We start from the raw sequence: 27,987 nt of genomic DNA, 5'->3' as shown, positions 1-27,987 counted from the left end.
TAAGACAGGGAGCTGGCAATTTCCATCCTGCTCAAGTAGGCTTTTGAGGGAGAATTACAAGCAACTGCCTAACAGAAGGAAAATTAATTAACTTGTACCTACTCATTCAGAGCGTCCAAGTCAAATTAATTGTGACACCAAGCAACACAAAGACAAATGTAAAAACACTCTTTTGCATGAAATTCAGACACAGCCTTTCATGTCGCAGATGTATTTAGGACGATCTAATACAGATAAAACCCAGACATGTGAGACACTCGCTGATCTAAGGCTGCAAACGAGACACATATTTGTGCTGCTGTGGCTGTATCCAAACCAGCAGGGAGAGGAAGGAGGTCCTGGGGGCAGGAGGTACTACAAGAGCCCTGTTTTCAAACTAATTTTCCATGTATTAATGTCTCAGGTTAGATCTTCTACTTGGGAGTCGATCTGGGAACTGTGACATAATAGGGTACTTACACTACTGATGCTTTATTCTGTGTTATGCACTTGGATTGACACTGTAGCACTACAGGAATTGTTTCCCTGTGTCGCGGTGCCTGCGGTGCAGGATGGATCCATTAGTCAGCAGCAGCACGGAGCCTCAAGTGGCAGAGTGCCCTCTTAGCCTCTTGTGTATTGAAGGGGAATAAACCACTTATTAAAAAACCACAAAACACTCGACCAAGGGAAACCTACTCATGCCTCTTTTACACTTGCACAGTCCTGGAGCTACACACAGAAGAGCAGAGAGGGGGAGGGAAAGCAGCTCCAGGTACCAACCACTCTGGCTGTGCAGCTCCACATCCCTCCAGGCTGTTCCCATGGAGCAGCTCTGCTCGTTTCCTCCATCTCCAGTCACACACACCCAGGAGACACAGTAATTGTGCAGCCCCAAGCTGAACCACACCACCTTTCTGCTCTGGACAAAAAGTAGTTCACCAAAAAATAGCACATTTCCCAGCAGCTCAGTGCCTTTGTGCTACATGCCCTACAGTCACGGAGCCATCACATCCACTGCAAGGAAATGAGTGGGAACATGTCTATCAGCTGGAAAAAGGAGAGAGACCATCCAGGAGCTGTGCATCACTAAATCAGGTTGGGTATAGCACAGAAATTACCCCTGGTTTCCTCTCCCAACCGTACCCATGCAATTCCTCACATTACAGGATGAGGCAGGTGGTTATTGTTAAACCTTTTACACTGAAAGGATCATCTCCAAAATAATTTGACACACTAAGAAGCTGTCACCATGGCCATGCTGCTGGTACAAAGGCAGCACCAGGAGGGCAGGGTACCATTTCTGCAGCCAGGCTCTCTCCCAGCAGCTCAGGAAGGCTCCTGGGAAGTACCTTGCCTGACTGGGGAATGTGTGTTCAAACCCATGCGCTGCAGAGCAAGACAATCCTGGAGTGAGCTAAGCCACACTGATAACAACCCATTTTCATTTTTTCTCTTTTTTTATAATGGTCTCTATGCTGTAATCAAGCATCCAGCCCTACAAGCTGCTGGACTACACACTACCTGCTCTTTGCACTTGGCTAATAATATTAAGGTCTCATAATGGACACAATCTTGCCATGTTTCTAATAGCATCAAATAACTTTTTTCCCTTAGAAATTGGCAATCAATGTTAACAGGCATACTTTTGAGGATTCCTAACGTATTTTAGGGACCTCCAGAGCTGCTAGGGGTATTTTGGGTACTGGCAATACCATATACTCAATCTGTGCAGCAGAGGGTTTTTTGGCAGAAGAAACACCAGCCCCTTCTGCACCAGGGTGGTGAAGATGGGGAATATTTGCCTGCCATACAACTGACTAAAGGGAAAGGGAACTGGGGGTCCTATAATCCAAACAAACATCAGTAAAGATGTCTAAGATTTGGTGTCTCCAAAACTTAATGCACCAGATCCTCTGCTTTAATTAAAAATCAATGCTGGCTTACATTTGCACTGCCCAGGCAGAGTCTCAAATCTTGAGGCTACAGAGGCAGCTGATTCCCATCACAGTTTGTGAACAGAGAAAAACACAGCCATTATTGGACACTATTTCAACAAGCATAGAATCAGAGAGTCATTAAGATTAGAAATGGCCTCTAAGATCATCGAGTCCAACCATTAACCCAACACTGCCAGGTCCAACACTAAACCATGTCCCCAAGTGCCACACCCACGTGGGTTTTGAACAATCCCTTCCAGGGATGATGATTCAGCCACTTCCCTGGGCATCCTATTACAATGCCTGACCACCAAAAAGTTACTTATGGAAATGAAAAAGCCATCACTGCTCCTTTGTTTCACATCCTTTCAGTGAAAGCAAAGGAAATGACAGACAAAACTTTTGAAAAGAACACTAGAAAATAAAATCTCCTTCCTCTCCAACAGCTCTGGGAATTGTTTTGAAGCCTGAGCACTGAGGCTTGATTCCTACATCTGCCAGGAGGAACGTGAACATAAAACTCCTCTCCCAGATCGGAATCATAACCATCAAACAGCGTATCACAGCACGGCGTTTCCAGCCTGGACTGCAGAATTTTGTATTCACCCAGAGAACAGAAGAATGTCAACACTGAAACTGCAAATATTTTTTTCCTAAAAACGTACATCAGCACAGTGGTTACGCACAATCCACTAGGAAATGGATAATGGAAATTTAAATTACAGAGGCAAACAAAAGAGTTGAATGCTGCTCCACCTCCGCCTTGACAGATGGGTTGTCCCTTGACTGAGTTTGACCTGAATTTTCACTTACAAAGGCAAAGTAAACAGAAACCCAAATCCAACTCTATTATATCACTGTTGTCATCTCAAATGTAAAATGAAGAGTTTAAGAAATACGTACCTAAAAGACTCCTAATCCAAATAATAATAATAAAAAAAACCTAAAACTGTTTGCTCCTGACTTTACCTTCTCAGTATGTTTAGTGAGCACACACATCAGGTTAGAAAATCAGGCTAAATTTATTTAGGACTTCAATGTCTAGCTATGGGTACTCATTTCACTAAACTGCAATTCAGTATCTAACCTAAATAACCTTTTTTCTTTAAAAAAAAAAAAAAAAGAAACAACCTCAAGTGCCTTTGCCTCACTATTCAGTACATTTTTACAACTCTAACAAGACAGGAAACCAAAACCAGCAGAATTTCTGGCACATTCATTCCTTGCAACTTTTTCAGAGATTTTTTTTTTTTTTTTAATGCATGGAAGTGCTTATATTTGAATTTGTTACTGGATATGAGATTTAACACAAAATGGAAACATTTTTCTGAACTAAACTGAAATCTGAGTTCGATTGGAAATAGTATGAAAAAGAATTCCAGCTTTTAAAAAAAAAGTCTTTAAAAGCTTCAGATCAGATCCATCAAATCATCCTATTTTGATGTTATTCCTTTTACTTTCATGAATATAAGGTTTCTACACCAAAACCATTTCTGAGCAGAAGTTAACCTCTCTCAAGGTCTGTTGATGTTCTGCTGTTCAACTGCTGTCACTTCGGGTGTTTTCAGAAAGGTCTGTCGCTCCCTTTCCTTCTCCTTTGCCCCTTTTCCTTCCATTCTGCCAAATGCAGAACCTCCAGACTGAAAAGATATTTCATCAAAAGCATCCCCAGCTCTGTTTCCAACACAGAATGTCCAGTCTTCCAATGCTCGTGCTCCTCTCCAAGTAATTCCTATTTACAGTTTTTACATTTAAAATTACTGGATTTTTGCTTGCACCTTTAAGGTTGGTACAGACACACAGGACCAATTATTTAAATTTAAAAAAGAGTCTTCCTTATAATGCAAAGGATTGTTCATCTCCTTCTGAGGGTTCACTGTAAAACCAAAGGGTCCCTTTTGCAGGGTTACATGGCAAACTTAAACGTCAGGCAGGGGCTTGGAACGAGATGGGCTTTAAGGTCCCTTCCAACCCAACCCATTCTGTGACTCTATGATTTATAAGAAGTGAATGCATTCAACCTTTTAGCCTTTAGAAAACACATTGCACCCAAGGCCACCAAAAGCCAGTTTTTGGCAAAAGACTGTTCTTTCCCTCCAAGGAGTGTACCCTGTATCCTCTCTCATCAGGAAGCACAGCAGCTGCTGCTGCTCACTGGCCTCACCAGCTGCTCTACAGCCCTGAAATTAGACACCAGTAAATTAAACAACCTTGATAATAAACTGGGCATCTTTGCCACTGCATTATAAATCAGGAGGCAAGATGAGCATATGTTCCCTCTCCTTTCGAGGCCCTTGGCCAGCTGGGGGTGGTTTGCTGACCACTCCTGTTACCTGCCACTTTCCTGTGAGAATTGGGCAGTAGTGGAAGGCAGGCTGATGGCAGAGCCCTGGCAGACCAGCAGCTCAGAGCCCACTGTTAAAGCATGTCCTGGGATATCCCTGTCTCTTCCCTCAGTTTTCCAGACATTTAATTTACACTGGTACTTACTCGGCAGTGACGGTAGAAATGGGAAACCTCGGCCAGGAAAATGCAGAAGCACAAACAAGGCACTTCTTTCCCGTTTTACAGCAGACACTTGGCTTCCTGCCAGACCCCACTACAGGGTGATGCAAATGCATTTACTCTTCTTTATCAGTAGCCAAAATACCATTGCTGTCGTACAGCAACATCTGTAAGATCAGGCCTGTTCTTCAGAAGAATGGCAGCAAATACTGCACAACAAACCCAGAGGACACTCAAAGGGAGTCACTGTCAAGGGTATTTGATGTCTGTGACACTCCAGCCCCAAGATTAAACACCAACCGGATTTTGGGCTGGATTTTTAGCTTTGAATTTTAGATCCAGAAAAAGAAAGGAAAAGTGTGTGACTAGCTGGACGTTGTAACATGACATGACCTTTCCTCCTCTACTCAATCAATGAGCTTTGCTCTTGTATTTGGAGTATAGAGTAAGGTATGGGTCAGGCTCAGCTCTGCAGTAAATCTGAGACACAAGCTCAGCAGAAAAAGACTGCCAGGAGGTGGCTAATGGAGCTGTACACTCCCCAAAAGGGGGTTAGATCAGCAAAAAACTCAGAAAGGAGCGAGGAAAAAGACAGCTAGATCAGGGACAGAGTCACTAAAAGCTCCCAGCACCCTCTCCACTGTCATCCAGAAACTGAATGTATAACACAGCAGAGAAAACATTTATAGAAAGTTTCCATACCCATTCTTACAAATATAGCAGTGAGAGTGTGAAGGCAGAGCGAGTGAAATTTTAACAAAAGCAAGATTCCCTTCCCAGAGCCTCTGATAAGGAATGAGATACAAGAGGCAGAACAGCTAACAAGTGTTAGCAGACATAAACCTGCTGGTAGTCACACAGCAGCATAAATCACGAGTGACTCCATTAAAGTCAAGCAGCTACATGAGCATAAAATCTGTATATTTAGAATCAGCATATATTTAGAGACGAGTAATAAAGTCGAGATGCTGGAAACTGCTGGAACAGTTCACAAAGCCTGACTTTTTCCAACTGACAAAAAAATAATCCTTCCCTGGCTACAAGTGTAACAGGAGCAGGTTAGAAAAGCGGTAGAATGTGTATTTTCACCTCAGTGTGTGTGCAAAACCACTGTGGACATTAACAGGGGTAGAGAATTGGACATAAAATCTCTGCCATTTGAGTTTGTGAAAGCGCCAGGAGCTATGGATTGATTTCTGCAAAATTCAGGAGCAGGATTTTTCAAGAACTTCCAATATTCTTGAAAAACAGAACACAAGAAGATCTCCAGCAATTTTGACTTTCTTAGAAGTCAATCAATTTCTCAGTCATCTGTAGCTACTGGCACCTGCCCAAATCCAACCTGGAGTCAAACAGCAGAGCCCAGATAGCTTAAATTCAAATGTGAGAAATACAGAGAATAAATCTTTCCATTACTTGTTGCATTTACTGTAACCTTCACATTTGAATTATAGCAAAGCAACCTACACAGACTAAGAGAAATCATTAGATAAAACATTAGGTAAGGACAGAAATCAACAACCTCTACCAAAGACAGTCATACCAGTCACCTATCCCGTATCAGCACCCACGAGTTACACCCAGACAGGAAAGCTCCTCAATAAGGACAACAATCACAGGTTTGCTCACTGATTTCTTTCCAAAATATACCTTCTAGCAAATTCCCCAGGCCAAACTTTTCGGACTTATTTTATGCAGTGCTGATTTGTAAGAATGAGGAAGTTTAAGTTGGTGCAATTTTAGCCTCATCTGCCAAATATATGCAGTACATGACTGAGAATGAAACCTCCCTTTCCCGCAGCCAGGGCCCAGCAACAGTACAAAGTGATACACAATTCCATTTCCTCAAAACAACAAAACAAAACAAAACAAATAAAACACAGAAGAGAATTACTGAAAATATAAAATGAATTAAACAGTCACAAATTTTAGAAGAATGCAAAACCTTCAGCATATGCTAGAAGAGAATTATATCAAAAAGAGGTCCATAAAGAAAGCACATAAAAATAGGCATTTAAAGCTCATTCTCTGTGGTGCTGCCAGGCCGAGCCAGTGCTCTGCCCTAAAAATCCTCTGGGGATGAACCAGAAGCCGAAGCCCCCTTACCTGAGCACTGCATGTTTTCCATCGCTCCTTACACACCTGACCTGCCTGGTTTGGTAGCCGATCTCCACCTCCCCGGCATGGTGGTGGCGTTTAGAGCCGTGAAGTCCAGGCGTGCTTTGCTCTCCAGAGTCCGAACCCAAATCCCGCATGTTCCTCCCGGTCAGCTCGACGTCCTTAGGGTGGGGCAGCCGGCATTCGCCCCACGAGCCCACGCGGAGGCTGTAGGAGTGCTCCTCCTCCCCGAGGGCACAGCCCGGAGCTGCGCAGGCTCTGGATTCCGTGAGGTTCGGGCACGGGGCACCCCCGTAGAGAGGGGGAGCGATGACCGCCCGCGTGCGGTGCTGCAAACTCCTGGCACAGTCCGTGCCGCACTCGGACCAGCCGGAGAACTCGGACACGACGCAGTCCCGCGGGCAGGGCACCAGGCAGGCTTGCTCAGCCGGTGGCTGCGGTGTGAAATACTCACATATTTCGCTGGCAACCACGGTCCTGTTCAGTCTCTGGAGGCAGCGCACGCTCCGGCGCTGCAGCCCGTGCTGCGCGGTGACACAGGCCTCGGCTCCCACCTCAGCTCCGGCGGCAGAGACCAGCCCACACCTGTCCCATCCCGAAACCTCCCACTCGAACAGCTCCAGGTGCCAGTCGCAGACCTTAAAGCACCTCCTCTGGCTCTCGGGTTTGTGCTGCTGGTCGCAGTTGGCGTGGTACGTGGTCCAGCCCTCCGCGTGGGTGCACCAGACGGCCCGGCTCCGGAGGCCCCCCGAGCCGCAGTCACCTATGCATCGGCCCCAGTGACCTGCAAGAGAGGGGGTGTTGAGAAATGCCATGCAGTGCTTCTCCCACGGATCTGTCCTGATGCCCAAGAGCAGATCAGAGAACCACAGAATCACAGAACGGTTTGGGTTGGAAGGGACCTTAAAGCTCATCCCATGAGAAACCCCTGCCATGGGCAAGGACACCTTCCACTAGACCAGGTTTCTCAGAATCCCACCCGGCCTGGCCTTCAATGCTTCCAAGGATGGGGCAGCCACAGCTTCTCTGGGCAACCTGTGCCAGTGCCTCGCCAACCTCACAGTGAAGAATTTCTTCCTAACGCCTCATCTAAATCTCTCCTCTTTTAGTTTAAAGCCATTCCCCCTTGTCCTATCACATGTAAAAAAATATAAACCGTATACAAAATATAAACCATACCCTGCTGTATATTAAAAAGTAAATAACTGTCAGCTGGTCCCTAAAAATTGGTTAAATGCTTCCTAAAGACATTTCTCCTCTCAGTGTACTCACATCACTAACTGCTTGGAGAAATTTAGGGTAAAAAGAAAAAGCCCCACAATACTTCAAATTAAAGGCAAGCCAGGCACGTTTCTGTGGCAGTAAAATTCCTCCCAAAGCCTCAGGAAATATGACTACTTAATTTTACTTGTACAAATTAATATAAAAATTATCATAAAAGAACAATAATCTAATAGGAAAAGAAAGTCAAGCTAGATAAGAGGAAAACAGTCCTAATAGAGCAATTAGTTAATGGAATAAACTGCACTGGGAAGCAGCTGAATCATCATCTGAAGGGATAAAATGATGTGGTTAAATATGTAAAAATAGGAATATATTCCTGATAGGAGTTTGAAATGGAGGAAGTGACTTGGCATGGTACTGCAGGATGGGTCCCACAGGGTGCTGCTCCAAGAGTGGAGCCCGACGGCAGAAAAGGCACCTCACGTGCATGGACTTTCAATCACCCTCAAGGTACATTGAGCAAGTAATTTCCACTTGCAGTATGTGGCACTATAAGAGGTGGTTAAGCCAGTAATTCAGGAAGAGAAATTAAACCAAAATAAAACCCAGCAATGTAATTTTCACTTCTGGAGCACGTGAACATACATGTGTAATCATATGAATCTTACTTGAGGATTTGCAAGAGAACACAATCAGACAAGGCTAAATAGAAAGATTTGTCTATGAAAATATTATTCGATAAAAATCCAGCAAGTCAAAAAAATAATGAGGGCTATAAAGTACAAAATTGCTGGCAAACTTGAAGAGCAAAGGTAGAGAAAAGCACTCAGGCCGAATCTTAACTATTAAAGGGATTTTGATGATCATCTCAAGGGGGTCTCATCTCATCCTAAGTTTAAAAACTTTCCAATACCTCATAAAAGACCCATTTTGCTCAGTACAAACACTGCATACATAATCCTTGCTTGAAAATACACTGAAGCTTATCTTTTTTTATTTTTTCAAGGGAGAAAATGAACTTGCCACAAATGAGTCTATTTATATTAAGCAATGCTTCTCTGGTCAATTTTTTTTTAAATTGATTTTAAAACTACCAGAATCAGTTACATGCTCACACTACAAAACCAAAGGCACATAAAACCCAAAAGCAGTCCCATAACAGCTGCAGTTATAATCCCAGGTATTTCATTCAGCCGATGGCAGTTTCATTGGCAATCCCGTTGTTCTTTCTCCATGAATAGAGGAGTTGATCCTCCAGAGCCAGGGGCTTGACATTGTGTAATGAAAAATGAAAATAAATAAATAAAAATGCCTGATCTCTTTTTCATTGTTAAGAAAGGAGGAAAAGCAAATAGGAACTGGATATAGCTGAGTTTCTCCTCCAACAGATCCTACGCTCTTGCCATGTCCCTCCTGCGGGAGCTCCTCCTGCCCCATCCTCTGGGCCAGGGCTGCAGCTCTGCCCTCAGACAGAGCTTCTGTTTTGGTGGACAGGTTGAGGCAAGAGGGGTTTGCAGATCCCTCAGGCTTTAGACAGATGCAGCTTTTGCTGAGTCCTTTCGGATACATGAAAAAAAATCTTTGTCCCTTTTATGCCTCCGTTTCACACCAAAAGCCATCAGCCCAAGGTAAGGACTCAGCTGTGACACATATCTTGAATGGGAAAAGGGAGCATCACACCCTAGCGTGCTCTACAAGCTGTCCTACAGTAAGGATAGGCTTTCAACAGAATCTGATGTGCTTAAAAACTGAATATTAAAAAAAAAAATTAATCTTTAAATATGCTTTTGAAGTTCAGTTACAGGAAAAGGTCCATTGCTGATTTAAACGTTCGTCCTTGATACTTCACCTTGATCTAACAGAATATTCTTATTCTAACGTCGCCAAGATTCAAAACCAGACATCAGATTATGTATAAACTATCATCTCCTAAAAATAATAGTCAAAATTCAAACCTCAGGCAGTAGGTGGCTTTCTATTAGCAGAGAAAAGCAACTACCACAAAGATTAGGCATCGCAACCAAATTGTATCATGAGCTTATTTATTTCTCTGAGGCGCTTCAGCAAAGGCAGCTTAGTTTTGGAGATGCAGAAATCTCAGTGCAGGAAAAGCGTGGTTTTCACCAGTTTGTTTTTAAAGCAAAAATTCAAGAATATGTTGTTTCACTTCAGTACAGTATTTTGCTCATCAATAGGACCTTGAAACACATTACGCCAATCAAGGATTTATTATCTATTTCTTAGGATAGGAAATTGTATTAAAAATAGCATTAAACCCCCAGATGGAGTAATACAAGGCAGCTGTAGCAGAGGACTGGCCAAATCTCACTCATCAAACCCATCACTGCTCTTTCCCTACTGCACAGAACGGGTCTCTCTAGTAGTTTTTATACAGTTCTGGGTGCTGCTCATGAACTATGGAACAGCTGCAGATTTACCACCCCTCACATTAACAGGATAGAGAGACAAGTAGCAGAAGCCAGAAGCAAGAAGTGGCTATTATTCAATGTCAGATGTGAATTTAGAATGAAAAATTACCAAAAAAAAAAAAAAGTAAGCAAGGACTTGTAAGTAATTACACTGTCGTTAGAAATATTACAATTTCCAATTATTCTCTGGCAAACATGCTAAAAACAGAGCCTGCTCTTGGCATAGCAAAAAAAAAGAAGCATGAAAAATAAGGTTAAAAATCAGATGAAAACCCCATTACTATAGATTTTTTCACTTCCTGACATGGCAGTAAACTTATCCACAATCTTTCACTGCTTAGTTAGATATCCTGTTTAGTAGTTAAATGAGGAGAAGGATGTAAATACTTCCTAGTCAATAGCCTGCTTTGTAATTAGAATTTAATTCTTTTTAGAAGGGTCATGTTAAATTTACGCTTTTCCCAAAATAAATCTGAGTCAATTAAAAGAAACATCTCAGCACAATGTGAATAATAATATTAACTACATTAAAAACCCACTGGAATTTAGGCATCAAAAGCCCGAACTTCAGAAACATGTTTTACAACTCCCCATCTCAAACGGGAGGCCACTGGTAATTTAAACAGAAACTAAATAAAATGAAACAAATTTCACAGTGATCTGTCTGTAGAAAGTACAAAAAGATGAAGATAAAGGATAGATCATCTGTCTCCTATCTTTTGTAACCTAATCAGATACTGGATGGGTGTTTGAACTCAGGACAAAGGACAAAACGTGTTGGAAGGCAGGACAAAGATGGGAGAAAGGGACTGTGGATATACACGGAAACAGGGAGATTGCAAGATGGACGTAAGAAAAAACTTCATCTCTGTGAGGATAACCCTGGGAAGAGGCTGCCCCAAGGGACAGCAGAATCTCATCAGTGGAGGTTTTCAAGATCTGACTGAACAAAGCCTGGTGTGAATTCGATGCTGAGCCTGCTCTGTGCAGGAGGTCCAACCAGATGACCACCCATGGTTCTTTCCGACCGGAATTACTCTGTGAAGGAGCATCTAAATGAAAGTGAGGCCTTGTCCAACAGGATGCCAAAAAAAGCTTTTCCCTAATAAATAACACCGAGATCTGCAAAGTACCAAGGGACATGCAACAGCACAAATAAATCCATTAGTCAACCAACCCAAAGAGGAGTTCAACCAAATCTCCATTTCCAAAAATTAGAAGTCGAACAAAACTTGCTTGGCTTGCACAAAAATTGTAACAGACAGTGGGGTGTCTTTGTTTACAGAAAACTGAGAACAAAGACATCCTACTGTTTCTTACAGAACATCTATAACACTACAAGTAAAGACATGAAAGGGATTAATAAATCAAGACAATCTATTAAAGAAAAACTACACATTGTTCTGTTTGCCATCCTTTATCAGCCAGAAGGAGTACTGTACTATCATCCCACACAGCTCCTCTAATCCCTTTCAAAACATGCAATAACACAGCAATTGTAGTTTATTTGATGCAGTGCACACTGATCTGCTTTTCCTGCCTGCAAGACCTACCTACACCATAATTATGTGTGAAAGGATGCCATGACATCTGCTCCCTGCCACAGGTCACACACACATAAGGCAGGCAGGGTATACAGGCAATAATTACATCTTACAGACAAAATAAAACACCATTAAACATCAAAATTAAATGAGGAATCCCAATAAGATCTGCTTAGTAAGTATGTTATTGCTTAATAAGGCTTGCCAGACTAATTATGCTCTGGTTATTGTGACATTTAGTTTAATCCTAACCATTTCATCATTGGGGAATTCATTCAACAGTCAGCATCTTCCACAATGATTCTGTCCCTGATGCTATGTACTGATTTTCAAACTTAGGATGAGATCAGCAATCAGTAAAAATAGACTATTGTGTTAGCAATTTATATCAGGTAATAGATATGTGCACATTTGATACATAATAAAGTGAAGGAACACTGAATGAATTAATGGACAAACACTGGAATAGTCCTATTTTCTACCCATTTTTACCTTCTCTTCCAGTTTAAGTATCCAATTTAGGAGCAATTGCTCTAGACCTTAACAACTTGTTTTTAAACAGAACCTTCTAATTCTTATACATCATTAACAGAGACATACAACTTCACTAATCCCTGACCGAGAAGTAACTCCACCAGATGTGATGTAACTCCACAAGATCACTGCAGTGTCCACTTTAATGGAATATTTCTGCTTGAAACATCATATAACCCCTCTGGATGTCATTCCAGGATCCTTCCACCAGAGCATGGTCATGGGAAATGCAAAGCTCCAACTCAGCTTTAACAACTGACTCAGAGAACAAGGGAGCTTTATTCCTGATGGCACTACACCTAATTAATCTTGATTATTAGTAATGAAGGCAAAAAATAAGTTCCACTGAATATGTTTCTTCAGAATAATATGTTGCTTTATGAGAAGTTTTTAATGAGATTTATCTAATTTTAATGTAATTTTATGAGAATTATGCATGTTTTATGAGACTTGGACACACATTTCTTTATTATGAACCAAACTCTTAAAGAACACAATTCAAAGACATTCAATATTATACCAAGAAAAATAACTCAAAAGATTCAGTCAAATATCTCAGTCAAATCTTTTTTTGCAGGCTAAAATCTTTGGGACCAGGTCTGTACAGAGTCTAGGACATCAGATCTGATACGTCTCAGTATTTTATATTACAAAGTAATGTTGTGTCGCTGTAGTTGGCAGAACTGCCCACTCCCTCCTGTCTCCTTGCCCTTCACCTACTGCCACATCTCAGCCAAAACACAGCTTTTTTTTCCTTGCCTATACTTAACTGTCTCAATTATTTTTCTATTTATTATTAACAGCAATTCATTAAATCACTTTGTACTATAATCTGTATGAAAGATTCTATACAAAAGACTATTGTTCTATTTGCGGTGTGTCACACAGGGCATATAAAGTTCCTCTGATTCCTGGGATTAATTTTAAATACTTGCAGCACTTTTTTAAACTTTCATGACCTACACAAATGAGCAATTCAGCAGCTTAGTTATTCATCTTATTTTAGATCTCAATAAATGTGAAGTTTAGTGACTTAAAGCCATGCAGCAGTTTGTTCCAATTTTACATTTCAGGTTTTTCCCTTATTATCCACATGCTGTAACACTCAAGACACTTCAGCAAGAAAGACATTCTGCAGCAGAATGTAATGAGCAGTGCTGTTTATGAAAATGCAGTGATTTACTAACCCCTTGGCACTGGAAGGCAGGACTTCCCAATATTAAGCACTAATGTAAACGGCATTAGCTGAGCTACTCAATCATGTGCCCACACCCTGGAGACAGCCCAGGAAAAAATATTCTTTTCTTTCAACTCTCAGTCAAAAAATAGAAAAAAATAGAAAACCCCCACACATTCCAAAACATTTCTGTAATACTCATCCAACACATTTTGAGGGTTTGTGAGAACAGATCTCTTGCCTTGATAGCAGTGGGTGTTGGGAGAGGAGTCCATAATCTATCTAGACTTATGTATTCTATAGAAACAAAAAGAATAAATAGATGTTGTCTATTTATCTGTCTATCAACAGATTACAACTATGAGTAAACTATAAGTAATGCATATGAGATTAAAAACACCTCGATACTGGATTATAGATAGCTATAATCAAACCCTGGTCTTTTCAAAATTCCAAACAGCTATGAAAACCAATTCCTTCTAAAACATAACAGCCTTTACGAGTTGTTTGTAAACATCACCTTAAGAGAAAAAGAAATGTTTCTTTATTCACTCCACCCTGACTTTGGGCCTTATAATCCCCAACAGGAACTGTTATTTCCCAGAATCAACACAACACAGGTTATGCAGCATCTCCTATAACACAAAGCATCAGTTTACCAGTGGGGCCAGGGGAAAAACACAGGCATTGCTGGACACCCATCTCAGTAACACTTTCTTCTGATCCCCAGCCTCCTCTCTAGTTATACTTAAACCTTCTCCCGGGCCCACAGGAAAGCTCAAATCCCTTCAAGCACAGCCAAGCAAGAAGTCAAGGAGGTCTATGCTGACATTTGCAAGAAAGCAGAAGGAAACTTGAGATATTTGTGAATGGGGTTATTTCTTATTTTCCTCCAGGAACTGGGAGATTCAGAAGGTCCTTAAACCTTCTGCATTAACACCAGCAAGCCTTGCAAAAGGCTTTTTCTGTTTTTCCATATTCTGGCTTCCCCCTGTTGCCCTTCACACAGGCAGTCACTCCAAGATATTTTTCCAGCATGCAAAGCCCAGGTTTCACTCAGGTCCATGTTCTGCTGACAGTCCAGCTGGGATACACTCAGCTCTGTAAGAGAGAGCCTCATCCACAACAAACTTCAGCAAACAACATCAAGATCAGACAATCATGGAATGGTTTGGGTTGGAAGGGACCCGAAACACCACCTAGTCCAAGCCTGTGCTGTGGGTAGGGACACCTTCCACTAAATCAGGTTGCTCCAAGCCCCATCCAACCCGGCCTGGAACACTTCCAGGGATGGGACAGCCACAGCTTCTCTGGGCAACCTGTGCCAGGGCCTCACCACCCTCACGGTGAAGACTCAGTGAGGGCAGAGAAGATTGGCACTAATGGACTCCTAAGGGAATCACAGCAGGAAACTCGCTGTCAAAGGTTCGCTGCTCTGAGACAGGCCCTGGGTGGGACAGCTGGGGGGAAGCACTGGCAGTGGTTCAACATCTGCTTCCTATTCCAGCTCCAAGACACAAAGAGAATTCTTATTTTAGTTCTGCAATAATTCATTACCTGGCGAACACTGAAGATAGAGCCCAATGCTTCTTTCAAACCATGACAACTGCAGTTTCTAATTTTCTTACTCTTTCATGAAGCTTAAATTATGCTTGTTCATTGAAATAATAGCAAAATAAACAAATTGTTTCAGAGAAAAAGTTGTGAAATAATACAGCAATCTGCACACCTGCAAAACCTTTCTGAAGTATCCAAATTTACTTCCCATGCGCATAATCAAAGAAATAGGTGCATCCCCCTCCAGACATCATTTTAAGGGAGGACTATAATCTTTCTGCTCAGCTTCAAACTATTCCCAGCTTACATATTTTATAACTCACAACAGCCCAGAAGCCAACATATGTTTTCAGCTACTACAGCAATCAATATGCCGTGGTAAAGGAATTGGAACCCAGAGCTGCACACTAAGTCTGGCTGGGGCTAAACAGTGGAATTGCATTCCCTGTCCCTCGCCTCTTGCAGAGCTGATGTGCCCACACCTACAGATATCCCCTTACCTTGGAGGTTCCCCACCTCTGGTGAGCCCCACTTGGGGCAGACCCTCTCCCTTGCTCTGGAGCAGAAGTGGGATTGCCCAAAGCTCTTGGAACAGAAAAGACAGATGGGTAAAATACAGACACCACGTACTTCTAGACAAATATCTTCTCAACCGTATGGGCCAGCCACTCATTATTCTTAATAAGCATTATAGAAGAGCTATACAATGGGCAGGAGTCCCATGGTGCCCTACTGCTGCTAATTAGTATTTCTGCAAAGATGGAGAACACCTATGATAACAATTCCCTGGCAACAGCATAATTAATTCATGTGAAAAGTACTATTTTTAAATATGTGCACAATCAATTTTATAAAAACTGGACAGAGGTTATTGTAGAACTCTACAAACTGCTTTTACTGGGCATTTTCCCTTTATTTACAGTCCATTTTTAATTATCTCCCTTTCAATTATTTATAATTAAATTCCCATTTGCTCTAGACACTCTACTCCATATTCTAGGGGGGAAGTGTTGGAAAAGCATAATTCAGTGCATTGTTTGTAAATAGCTGTGGAGGAATAAACCATATGAGCAGCAATGCCAAAATTTGGACTGACAAGTGTTCTCCATCAGTAAATCAATCTGCTCCTCTCGCAGACACTGGGAGCACCAGCTGCTGACAGGAGGAGTGGCTGAGGAAGGAGCAGTGGCTCATCAATCCAAGAGGGCCAAAGAGGTTAGATTTCCAGACAGAGTACTCAGGATTAAGGGCTTTAACATGCAAGGGATTTACACTTCAGGGAAGAAGGACAGGCATGTAGCACATACAAAACAAAACAAAAAGAGACAACAATAACAACAACAAAACACCAACCATCAAAAAGAAAAAAAGCTAAATCCAATTCACAAAAACTCGATTTGGATGAGGGGAAATAAAATAATTAATGTAAAAGGAAAGCAAGGACAAAGACATTAATGTTCTAATTGAAACAAACTCCCATCGCATCATGAATTTTGCCTCCTGACTGTGAGGTCCAGAAGAACAGAATAACTGAAATACTTCAGTTTGCACTCAGGGAACGTGATCACATTACCTCATTCAGGCTTGCAGGTGTTAAGATAAGAAAAATCTTGGGTTCCTTGTGCCAAGAATTACAAAATATAAGTAAGCACATCATATCTTCACGAGTATGTGAAGAAAGAAAAATCTCCATCCCATCTGGAGGCAGATTTTGCCAGGCATCGCTCCAAACGACTGCACATGCAGGTAAGTGAAAGCAAAATATGGTCAAATTAAGACCAGGGATCTTACAAGGAGATTGTATTATCCCATGGTGCTTTTGAATTTATTTTATTTTACTTTAAGATAGACATATTTAGGTGCTGGAGAGCAGGACATGGTACTCAGCAACACCCCATCCAGAGCAGCCGTGCTTCTCTTCAAACCCACCTCTCAGACAAGAGCAACAAAACCCAGAACCAGGGCAATAAAGCATTACAATATTAAAAGCAATTTCCTACTAGTTTTACTTTTTAATTTCGTTTTTTTTTTCCTATTCCAGCTGTGTTAGATTCTGTGGACCAAAAGCCAGTACTGCTCTAAGGATGAACAGAGAAGAGAATACCTTGGTTTTGGCAATGAATCTCTGTCAGTCCCTTCACTGGACCCCAAGCACTGCCAGTCCTGCAGTGGGCAGTGCCAACCCACCCTCTGGGGTGGGAACAGGCACGTTCAAGGGAAGGGGCAGGGTTTGGGTTGCTTTTTTCAGTATTTACTCTGCTGAAATAAAGAAAGCTGAAAGTAGAACGTCAGTTCCAGTAATTCAAAGATGGAAGAGTTCAAACATCAAACTGCACCCCAAAATTACTCAGAGGTCAGTCCTACCAGACTGGTAGATCTTCACTGCCTTTGTGGCAGGAGTTTTGCTCATGTTATTCTGAATTTATAGTGGTTACATATTTCTGAATAGTCTTCAGGTATCACTGAAATCCTAACAGACATGCACCTTTAGTTGTATTTTCACAAGCTTCAGCACAAGGGATAAAACCACCTCCTTTGAGATGTTGAAACAGCTGAGAATATCTATCCTGAGAATGGCTTTGCAAGCACAGCCCCATGTTTCTTTCAAAAACCACTAAGAGATGTGGCAGGCAGCATTCAGGTTTTCTGCTGGGGCTGTTTGCTGAGCAGAGATGAACAATTTTGAACTTGGAAATCTGGTCACTGTTGCCATAAAAGACATCATACTCTGATTTTTTGAAGTAAAAGGATGGTGACATGGAAAAGTATCAGTTACAGATGCACATATGCTGCACACTATTTGACATCCAAACATAAGCATCTGCTTTCACAACGTCAGCCCACACTTTGCAACTGAAGGTTTTTTAGAAAAAAACGTTCCTATACATAACTAATCATTTAACAAGGGCTCAGAAAATGCAGCCCTTAATAGATTTAATTAACAGGTTAATGATGTGCATAGCATGCTTGCTCTCAAAAGCAAAGATTTTCACATTAAGCTTGTTTCTGTTTCACAGAAGCAGCTTTCTGTAGAATATCTGTGCTAATGTAATTACACATCTGGCACTTCTGCTGCTTTCAATTGCAGAGATATTTATAAACAGTGCTAGCAATTTGCACAAGAGTACCTATCTTTTCTAATGTTTTGCACTACAAATAAAGATATTTGCATGAAAATTCAACTGCAAAGAGTTCTCTTTTGTATCCCCGAGTGGTTCTAATGAACACATAAAATGATCATTTAGCCTGCAAAATAAATCTAGCACTTACACTAATGTCATGACTGCCTGGGAAACCTGCAAAAACGGAGCCTGCCTCAAGTTCACCTTGATATAAAGAGGTCAAGTACAAATTTTTAGATAGTTTTAAATTAAACATCAGCCCTGCTAATCATCTTTGGACCACTGTGTCACCACATGGCAAAACTAATGTTTTAAAATATAATTTCTTGGCAATGTTCATTTATCACCCTCACTGTAACTGCAAAATGATGGAAAACCAGGCCAGAATAATGGAAATCACACATTATCTCTACCAGTATTGTCAAGAAAATGCAGTGGTTATTAATTTAAATATGCCTCAAAGAACGATCACAACTTCAAACACGATTCAAGAAGATAAAAAGCCATTCCTGCCTCAAGCTGCTTTCAGTTCAATTTAGGTCATATTTAGGTTCATCATGATAGCATCTGAAATCCCTCAACTTACTAAATACTGACAGAAGATGCTGCTGCCCCAGTGTTTAATCAAAGGAGAGGATGAGCCCAAGGTCCTGACAGGTGTTACTTAAAGGAGATACTATCAAAGGAACCTTCCAACACCTGCTCAAGCTCAGCAATGGCTGCATGGGAGAAAAGATAAGCCAAGATAAATATCCCTTTCTCCTTGCTCTTTTAAGGCACATCCAATTAAGAAAAATCATAAATTATTTAATAAAAGGAAAAGAATATATGTGTGAATGTGCATAACTTGCATAACTGATGTCAAATATATTCATACACACATGCACAGACATATATATACATGTTATGTGATATTTGTATTCTGATGATCCCACTTTGCTCCCATTTTGGAGTCAATCAGTGTTTTGATGTTCAGTCTGAGCCCAACACAACAGAAGTGTATGTGACATGCCATGACTGTACTGGAGCCAGCTCCTAACCCTTCCCACAGGAGACACTTCCAGTGCCTTGGAGGTCAGGATGGAGAACGTGGATACTCTGGAAGAGTAGATGATGACAGAAAATGGACAGAACACTGAAACCTGGTCATCTAATTACTCCAAAACCCCTGACAGTAGTTCAGACAGACAGAATGAGGAGTGATTTTGGGGAACAGGGCAATGAAAACATTTAGCTAATAACCCTGAACCACAGAGCTTTTAATTTTGCTGCTTTTATTTGAGTAAGCTGTTTCCATACAAACCAGCTCATTAACATGTCCCAGCTGGTCCATTAACCAGTACATGGAGATTCAGTATCACCACAAGAAAACAATAAACTGCTACAGAAAGAGCTTTCTTGAGAAATGGAGGGGGATACCTGGCCTCTGCCAGAAGGAAATTCACCTCCTGGTCTTCTCCCCAGGTTTAAAGAACTACAAAGTTCACAGCAAAGTTGGTCTAAGCAGCCACCACCTGCAGCATTAGGGAATCTGTCTACACCCTCAGTGGTTGGCAACACTCAGCTGTAGAAATACCAGACTGGTAGTTCTGTGGAATAAGAAAAATTGGCTTTCCCTCTAAGGACACTGACGTAACTGCTCTTAATTGAGTTTTAATTCCACTGGGCATTCTTCAATTCAATGAAGCCACTTGGAAACACTCTTCTATTATAAATGTCTATTCCTTTCTTATGATTGCCATAATAAACTTTACTCAGAATATTCTGAAGTAAATAAAGCCAATCTGATTTGAGATCCTTTTAACAGTAAGCCATATATTTTACATACACAAAGAGAAATGACTGGTCAAATGGCAAAAATCAATGAAAAAAAGGGAGCTAAGAAAATGCAATCCATATTCATTACATGTTTAAAACATTTACTGTCTTTCCTATCTGAAGTTTAGAAAGTCAAGATATTCATCATCTTTGAAAATTAACCTTAATTGACTTGTATTCCTTCTCAGATGATGCAGAAAGATTTTCAGTTTACATCTAATCTTGATACCGCTGCAGATACAGAAAGTGGCTTCCAAAAAGCATAAACAGAAAGAATCTGGACAGACTTCAGGTCTTTTCAAAACAAAAAAAGAAATTTTTTCAAACAATATTTACTGTTCCCAGGATGTGTTTTTTCTAAAAATCCTTTCTTACACTAAAACCTGCTTGCAAAAGTTAAACTGTTTCTACTTTTCTGTCTTAAGAATAAAGGAGAGGAGAATACCTTCAGGACCTCTGAGCTTAGTCACTATAGGGTAATACAGGCTGTATTGTAAGTTCTTCTACTTATAAAGTCCAGTTAGGTCTGTTGTTCCATCACTCTTCTCAAACCACTTCACTGTACCATATTCCCATTCTCCCACATATTCTAACTTAAACCAATGAAACAATCTTAACAGGCAAACTAAGCAACTAAATGCTTTTCCACATTCCTTTTTACACATGCAAAAATACATTATTAATGATTACTCAGTCAATGTTTCCATTTATCTAAATTTGTCTGATTACAGTAGTTGCTGCCCAAAGAATTTTGCCCTGATAATGACGGATGTGTGATCACACACCACAGCCACACCACAGCCTTTTTCATTTCCATGTGCCATCAGTGTCCACTGGACTAGGAAAGCAGAAGCTTCCCACCATGTGTCCAGACAGCCTCCCATCAAACTTTGCAGTAAAACACGAGAATAAAATAGCCTATGGACTTCTACATAATCCTGTATCTTCTTGGCCCTTCAGGACAGCTTCCCACAGGATCCTAGTTCCCTGAAGAAATTAGAATCCATGCTCCCAAGACCAGGGAAGGAGCTCCAACCCACCTTCCCTCCTCACCTCCCTCAGGATCTTAAACTCCACCATCCTGTGGACCAAACCACTCCCCATGGTCAAGGTTCCTGATTCCCACCCTCAGATCAGTTCCTCTGTACCTGTGCATCACCCACCTTGCACATCATCACCTCAGGTGGCCTCTCCAGCACCTGAATACAAACAGTGTAGAGGAGTAGAAGCAGGGAATGACACATGGTGGGATGCAGGCTGGCACTGGAGGCCCCAACACTACTGGAATCTCACCAGTGGTCAGTCAGGGAAATGGACACCTGGAAATGACTGAGGGGATAAAATAAAAACTAACACAGTAACGTGGACCAATAAAGAAAGAAGAGGGTGTAAAACTGGGCAGAAACAACCCCTTGTGAATCCTACAGAGAGGAAAAAGAAACCATCAACATGAACATCAGATTCCTCCAGGGAAAAGACACCAGATGCTGATAATCCACCACCCCCAGAACAAAACCCCCAGCTTAGGACACATGGGAGCAAGGTGACATTAACACCAGGAAAGGTGTACGAGGTGGGGTTTGTGTGTGTGTAACAACTTGAACTGCATTACTCTTCTTCTCTGTAATGATTAAATCTGGACTAATAATGATTGTCCTCTTAGGGTTTCAGTTACACTAACATTAATTAACTGGATATACTTATCTCTTCCTCCTTGCCCAAGAATAAGGGGAGAAAAGTTTCCTTATGACACTTGGACTCATATTAGAGATGGACTCTCCTTCTTAGTCCACACAGATCTGAGTATTTTCATTCCTGTCACTGCAGCCCCAGGTCCTGACAGGACTGCAATGAAACAACAGTCCAGCCTGAGCAGAGACTCTGCCAGAATGCTGGGAACACACAAGTGCCTGCTGTAATGCAGCATATTCAAAGTGAGTCTCAGGAATAAATCAGCCTCAGACATTTGTGTACGTAGAAATAAAGATGTTTTGCATCAGCCCTCATAAAAAGATTCTTCACATTTATTAGGTACTGCAATGCCTTGGAAAAACAAGTCACTACAGCTTTCTGACTGCAAAGTTCAGAGTCTTGGGTACTGCAACAGACGTTAACTCTTTTCAAATAATTTATTTCATTTCACATGTAATAGCTGAAGAACACTATGCATGTCAAAGACACTTATGATGGAAACTAACTTAATTTTTTTTTAAAACACCAACTAATCTGAACATTTTATAAACTCTTCCTTAGACTAAGGCTGCACTAAAGCCCTTCTCAAGTTTCATATGTGAATAAACTCACCCATAACAACTCTGTAGGGCTTTTTACATTCATTATTTATGGGCAAACAGATTTTCCCCATTGAAACTTCGGCGAAGCTTGAAAACACCTTTTTATGGTCGCCCTAAAAAAACTCCAAAATCACGCAATTATAATGAAACTGCTCATACAAGCTACATGAAAATATTAACTCAGCATCAAGTCTATAGATAAATGGAGCACAGCAGCAACAACAGCATATGTCACCAGACCAGGAGGGATTACAGCATCCAACAGCTGGACCATTAGAACAAGTCACCGGGTGCCAATCACAGTGATACAAAACAGGGGGGTTTTACTGATCACCGTGCACATCCTTTGCCCCAGGGACGAGGAAGAACAGCTGCTACTTCCTGTAGAAGCATTCATATTTCCTCTCTTCGGGGAATTCAAGCCCCAGACAACGAACTGGCTGGGCAGGCAGGAGAATTCATTTTCTTCCAGTTTGCTTTTATGTACGTGTTTGCTAGCTCAAGGAGAAAAACGCTTTGACAAGAACACTAAATATGTGTCCCTACAACAGCCACGTTCTTCTCTCAGGGGGTTATGAGTGCCAGGACCAGCAGCCACTTGACAGAGGCACCCTTGGCATCATTTTCCAAAGGAGAAGAGGCCCAAACTCTGATCCATTACACCAGCATCAATTTGAGCTGACCAAACAGAGTCCACGTTCCTGCTCCATTCCTCGCTTATCTCTGTCCCACATTTTGGATGTCAAGCTAATTACTAAGTTTCATTCATGAACCTCAGTTTGCCAAGAAGCATTTTTAGTCATGTCTTTGAATTTCCAAATGGATATCAGACTGTTAAATAATTTCTCTTAAGATGTCACAGGAAAAAACTCCGTATCGACTCGGACTCGCTTCCAACTGACGCCTAATCCATATTACAATAATAATGTAAATTATCTCTAAGGAGTGGTTGGCCGTTGTGGTCACATCACATGGCAGGCAGGCAAGCTCAACCAATACATAAACTGTGAGGGAAAATGGTAAATGTGCTGATTATGTAAATGGAACTGTTTGAAGTCAAAGATGCCGGCCTGTATTTCACTGATAAAACGTGTAAAATGGAAAAAAACACTGCGTAAGCAATTAAATTTAACTTTTTAATCAATAAAGGGGAAACCGGGACCTAAATCCACTTTATAGGATTTAGGAATCAAAGTCTTCCTACAACTGAAAGATAGCTGTGATGCCCATGTAACTAGAGGGGAACTTGCTGTAACACAAAAATGTCACATTCTATCTTGATACCACACACAAGAGAGTCATCTATCATAAGATTCAGATAATTTGGTGTAATGATGCTCCTGCTCTTTAGTTCTGACTGGCATTCTTTCTAAATAAAGCCGTGCTCACGACAGTTTTGATGGCAGCATCTCACCGGAGTTTGACAGATGAGCCCACCTGTCCCTGTTAACACTTTGGAGTTGGTTTTTGTAGGTCCAGTGTTTCTCCAAGGACTGCAGAAGTAGGAAGCATATTGTGCTTTTAAACTTGCACTTCATTCCAAAAATTCCCACGATGGAAGAACCTGGGTTGGTACCAAGGTGTCCAGAGCTGCAAAGATTCAATTCTCCCTCCTGTCCTACGAGGAGGCCGCCCAAGACACCAAACACAGTGGCCCAGCACTGAGCTGGAGAGTTGCTTTGACTTCCTTGCTGTCTGCCAGAGTCCACTGCATTTTCCTTTCGCTCCTCATTGACTCATTTCATACAATCCTAGAATAGTTTGGGTTGGAATAGACTTTGAAGACCATCTCATCCAACTTCTCTGCCATGGGCAGACATGCCTTCCACTAGACCAAGTTGCTCAGAGCTCCATCCAGCCTGTCCTTGAACACTTCCAGGGATGGGGCAGCCACAGCTTCTCTGGGCAACCTGTGCCGGGGCGTCACCACCCTCACAGGGAAGAAATCTCATTTCTCTATATTGACACTCAAACATGGCACAATCTGCCACCAAACACCAACTCCTCCTATTCACAAAACTCAAAAAATTCAGCAGTTTCTAAAGATACCACTTCAGTCAAGCTTATTCCATTGCCATAACACACTTGTGAACTGCTGTTCTGTATTTTACCTTATCCATTTCTCTGTTCAATAAAGTACTGTACAGTGTCACAGTCCTATTAAAACAAAACAAACACCCGTACTGAGGATACTTTCACATCTGAAAAGCAACTGAGAACATACATGTAGCACACAGGACACGTACATACACACATTCAGAGGTGTTTACTGATGCAAGAATAACTGAAAAATAAATTTACTACACACAGTTGGGGCTGTGATGGTCAGGCTTCATTCTAAAAAGCACCAAACGACTGCCATCTGCAATGCCTCTGATAGCTCACTAATTAATGATCAAGATTGCATTTGCTTCAGCATAATTTTATGCTTTTATATGGATATCTTATTTGATTATAATTATCACAGACTGTAGAAGTTTATTAGGGCCAATCATTTCTTAATGCAATTAAAATCCCAGGGGAACAATATGAAGTAATTTTTATTGGTGAAAGTGATGACAGCTTATAACAAACGGGAGCCTACTTATCAGCCACAATTATTCCAAATGATACAATTAAAACAAACTGCATGCATTTTTCAATACTTCTTTGTGCATACCTGAGTTAAAACAATCAGGATGTGTTAAAAGTGGCAGAATGAGATGAAAACACCCACTCTTAAAATAGCTCTCTGGGCTATTGCCTCTGCTTCCCAACCCTGTTAACACAACACCTCTAATTCTTTCTCTTCCACAACACTCTGACACTTCCCATTAAAATGAGTCTAAAAACCATTTCTCCACAACACAAATAATTATTTATTCTTTCACCCAAAAGTATTAACATGGAGATTGGAGGGTAAAAACAATAAGAAGTTTCTGTGAATGGATTCTATGTTCATACAGCTAGTCCTGTTCTTTTATACATTTTTAGAATATCTCCACCTCGGCACTGGCAAAACAAATTATTCTCTTTCCCATTCTGCCATTCTCTCTCTATTGTCATCCTAAAGGTGTTCCTTTTCTTCCTCTGCCCAGACAAGAGCCTTTCAGGTTTTAGTATGCTCCTTACCCCAAGACCTGCTTAAGAAAAGCAATACATAGCACACTGATGGGTGCCAGAATGTGATTTATTTCCATTTCACAGTTTCCCCACAGTTTCCCCTGAGAACCCAAGTAATCATTGTGAGAACATCTCATCACTGCCACTGGTTTAGCCCCATTTGCTCCCCCTTAAGAGAGCCTTTTGATTTAACATGTTGCACTTAACCCAGATAATATTACAGCCTGTTCCAAATTCCACTTGTAGTGCTCTAAAAAATGTTGAATTTTGAGAAATATTATTTAGCCAGTCGGTCTACACTGGGTGGCTGTGTTCACAACTGTTTCCAAACAATATAGACAACATTGAACTATTCCTTACATCATGCTATTTAAGTACTTTGTAGTTCTGCTGAATAAGACCCAGTATCTGATATGCCATTAAAAAACTAGAAAGAAACTATGCTAAAAAAAAAAAAAAAAAAAAACAAAAAAACCAAACCTGTTCTCAAGAAGATACTAAAAAAGAGATCTTACATTTTTTTACCAAAGATAGACCTAAGAAAATAGCCTGTAGAGGAATAAAAGGCAGATCAGGGAAATACCAGCCAGCGTTATCCATGTGATTAACCTTTCTCCAAACACCAACACCAATCCTGGAAAGCAGCCCCTTCTGCTGGGATATCAACACCAGGGAAGGCTCTGCACCAGCAGTACCTGGAGCCAGGACAACTTCATGGGAACCAGGCACGCAGAGGCAGGGTGGAAAAAACCTGGCTTCAACATAAATCAGCTTCCTCTGATTGCTCTTATGAATCACATAAGAGAAATATCAACAGCCAGCTGTGACTGGCACTGAACTATCTTCCTAAGTATGCTGAACAGCACAGAATCCAGGCATTTCTCCTGGGTCAATATTCCACTGCGATAGCTTTCCTCCCGAGGCTTAGAGAAATCCTTCCTCCTCTAATCCTGTTTTCCAGTGACAACTTAAGAACTTAAATGGCAATAATTTCCCGTTTCCAGTGCTAATTCACAAATTACCGAGGCTTTTTTTTCCTTGGCTGTTCTACACATCCAGCAGCGCTCAGTATCCTCATGGAACAGGAGTCTGAACCGTTCAGTTTATTGAGGGGTAGCATGGACAGGTAGAGAAGGATGGAGAACCACTTCTTTATAAATTATACCTTTGCTGATTTTATTTCTACTCTCTGAAAAGAGCACTAGAGGCATCTTGGATCAAGGCCTCTTAGCTCAAGGCAGTGATGCTTAAACTCTCCAGCCCCACTGGCCACCCAAGTCTGGGCACCTCAGCTTCACAGAACAGTAATTTACTGCTGTCTGCAAGATGAAGAATACCTATTGATTTCAAATACTTTAAAAAAAAAATACTTCCTCTAATAAATCAGCACTGCCTGTGCTTGTCAATTTATCTGCAATAGCTCACACGCCCATCGAACCCCTGCACTGGAAACAGCATCTGGATTAACCACCGTGGTGGTGTTAATCACACTTGCCAATTATGAACTGCAACAATTATAATGCTGCTCATTCATTAAACATTTCAGCACTAATAAGTTAGCTATATATATGTGTGTGTGTGTATATACATATGAAAAGATCTAGGAACAGGATACACACTTGCTTTCAGACTTCAAGTCTCAGGCAATTCTGTACAGCAGACACTTCAAGGGCAGATAAGGTACTTTTTCTTTTTTTTTTAAATAACTGGTACCAGTTCCAAACCATGATACTATTTCATCCCAAACTGGAACACTGTACAGAGTCAATGCCTGTGAAAGTCACCAGAATGCTGAGATATATTTGTTCTGTATTTTTATGATAAAAAAAGGAAAAGAAAATTCCATGCCAGCAGTATGACTCAATGTCAATTAGACACTAACACCTCAGGCATTTTCCCTATGGTTTGATACTCGATTCTACACATGTAAGTTCAAAGGGAAGAGTTTTTTCAAGCCCACATTTGGGCATATAATGTGTTCCCTATGAAATGGAAATCACTTATCACCTTGTATTAGTGGCTAGTGGAGAAACCAAAATGAACTAGTATTTTCAAAGGGCAAAATATTATATTTAAATGTCTTACATAGATATTTGTGAATTTGCAACCTACTATAGCCCTGAAACTTTACTTATTTTTGGTGATCTGGCTTACATGAGGCTGCAGGCACATATGGAGGAAGAATCACACATAACTGATTTTTGGTGACTAGGTGTCTGGACATATAGATAAGCCTATAATAGGTATCTGTGATGCTTCTGTAAGAACAAAACACTACTGCTGAGAGGATGGGATGGGTGTGAACATGCACTGACTGGTCACAAAGGGCCCTCAAGGGAAGAGCCCTCCACCATTAGTGGAGAGCAATCAGCTTCTCTAGCAGAAAACTGGGAGCACTGAGGTCATGGCCACATGTGGACCTTCCCCCCAGAGAAGCTCCTCTTTCAGCTATACAGACACAGGCAAGGTTAAAGCTCATCCTTCTGCACAGTCTTAAATTTTCCAGCTGTTTCAGTAGGAATCTGTACGTTTAAGTCACTTTTCAAAAAATATTTTGCAGGTATTTAGCTTGGAAATCCTTCCTTTCAGGAGGCATATCCCATTAATTACCTGAAATGTTTTTAAGTCTCTAGCTATCCCTTAG

The 27,987-nt window shown here is 41.2% G+C and overlaps 1 protein-coding gene across 4 annotated transcripts in view; it reads right to left on the bottom strand.

Annotated features, from left to right (window-relative positions):
• Positions 1-27,987, bottom strand: part of THSD7B (thrombospondin type 1 domain containing 7B) — a 310,487-nt gene that overhangs the window by 195,231 nt on the left and 87,269 nt on the right. For all 4 annotated transcript variants that reach the window (XM_064661604.1, XM_064661605.1, XM_064661606.1 and 1 more), the window contains exon 4: positions 6,531-7,326. In XM_064661604.1, the coding sequence (XP_064517674.1) occupies positions 6,531-7,326 (796 nt within the window). The remainder of the gene's footprint in view (positions 1-6,530; positions 7,327-27,987) is intronic.

The sequence above is a fragment of the Pseudopipra pipra genome, chromosome 7, assembly GCF_036250125.1.
Source record: "Pseudopipra pipra isolate bDixPip1 chromosome 7, bDixPip1.hap1, whole genome shotgun sequence".
Classification (NCBI taxonomy): Eukaryota; Metazoa; Chordata; class Aves; order Passeriformes; family Pipridae; genus Pseudopipra; species Pseudopipra pipra.
The sequence above is the reverse complement of the archived record's forward strand: the minus strand, read 5'-3'. Positions and strand labels throughout refer to the sequence as shown.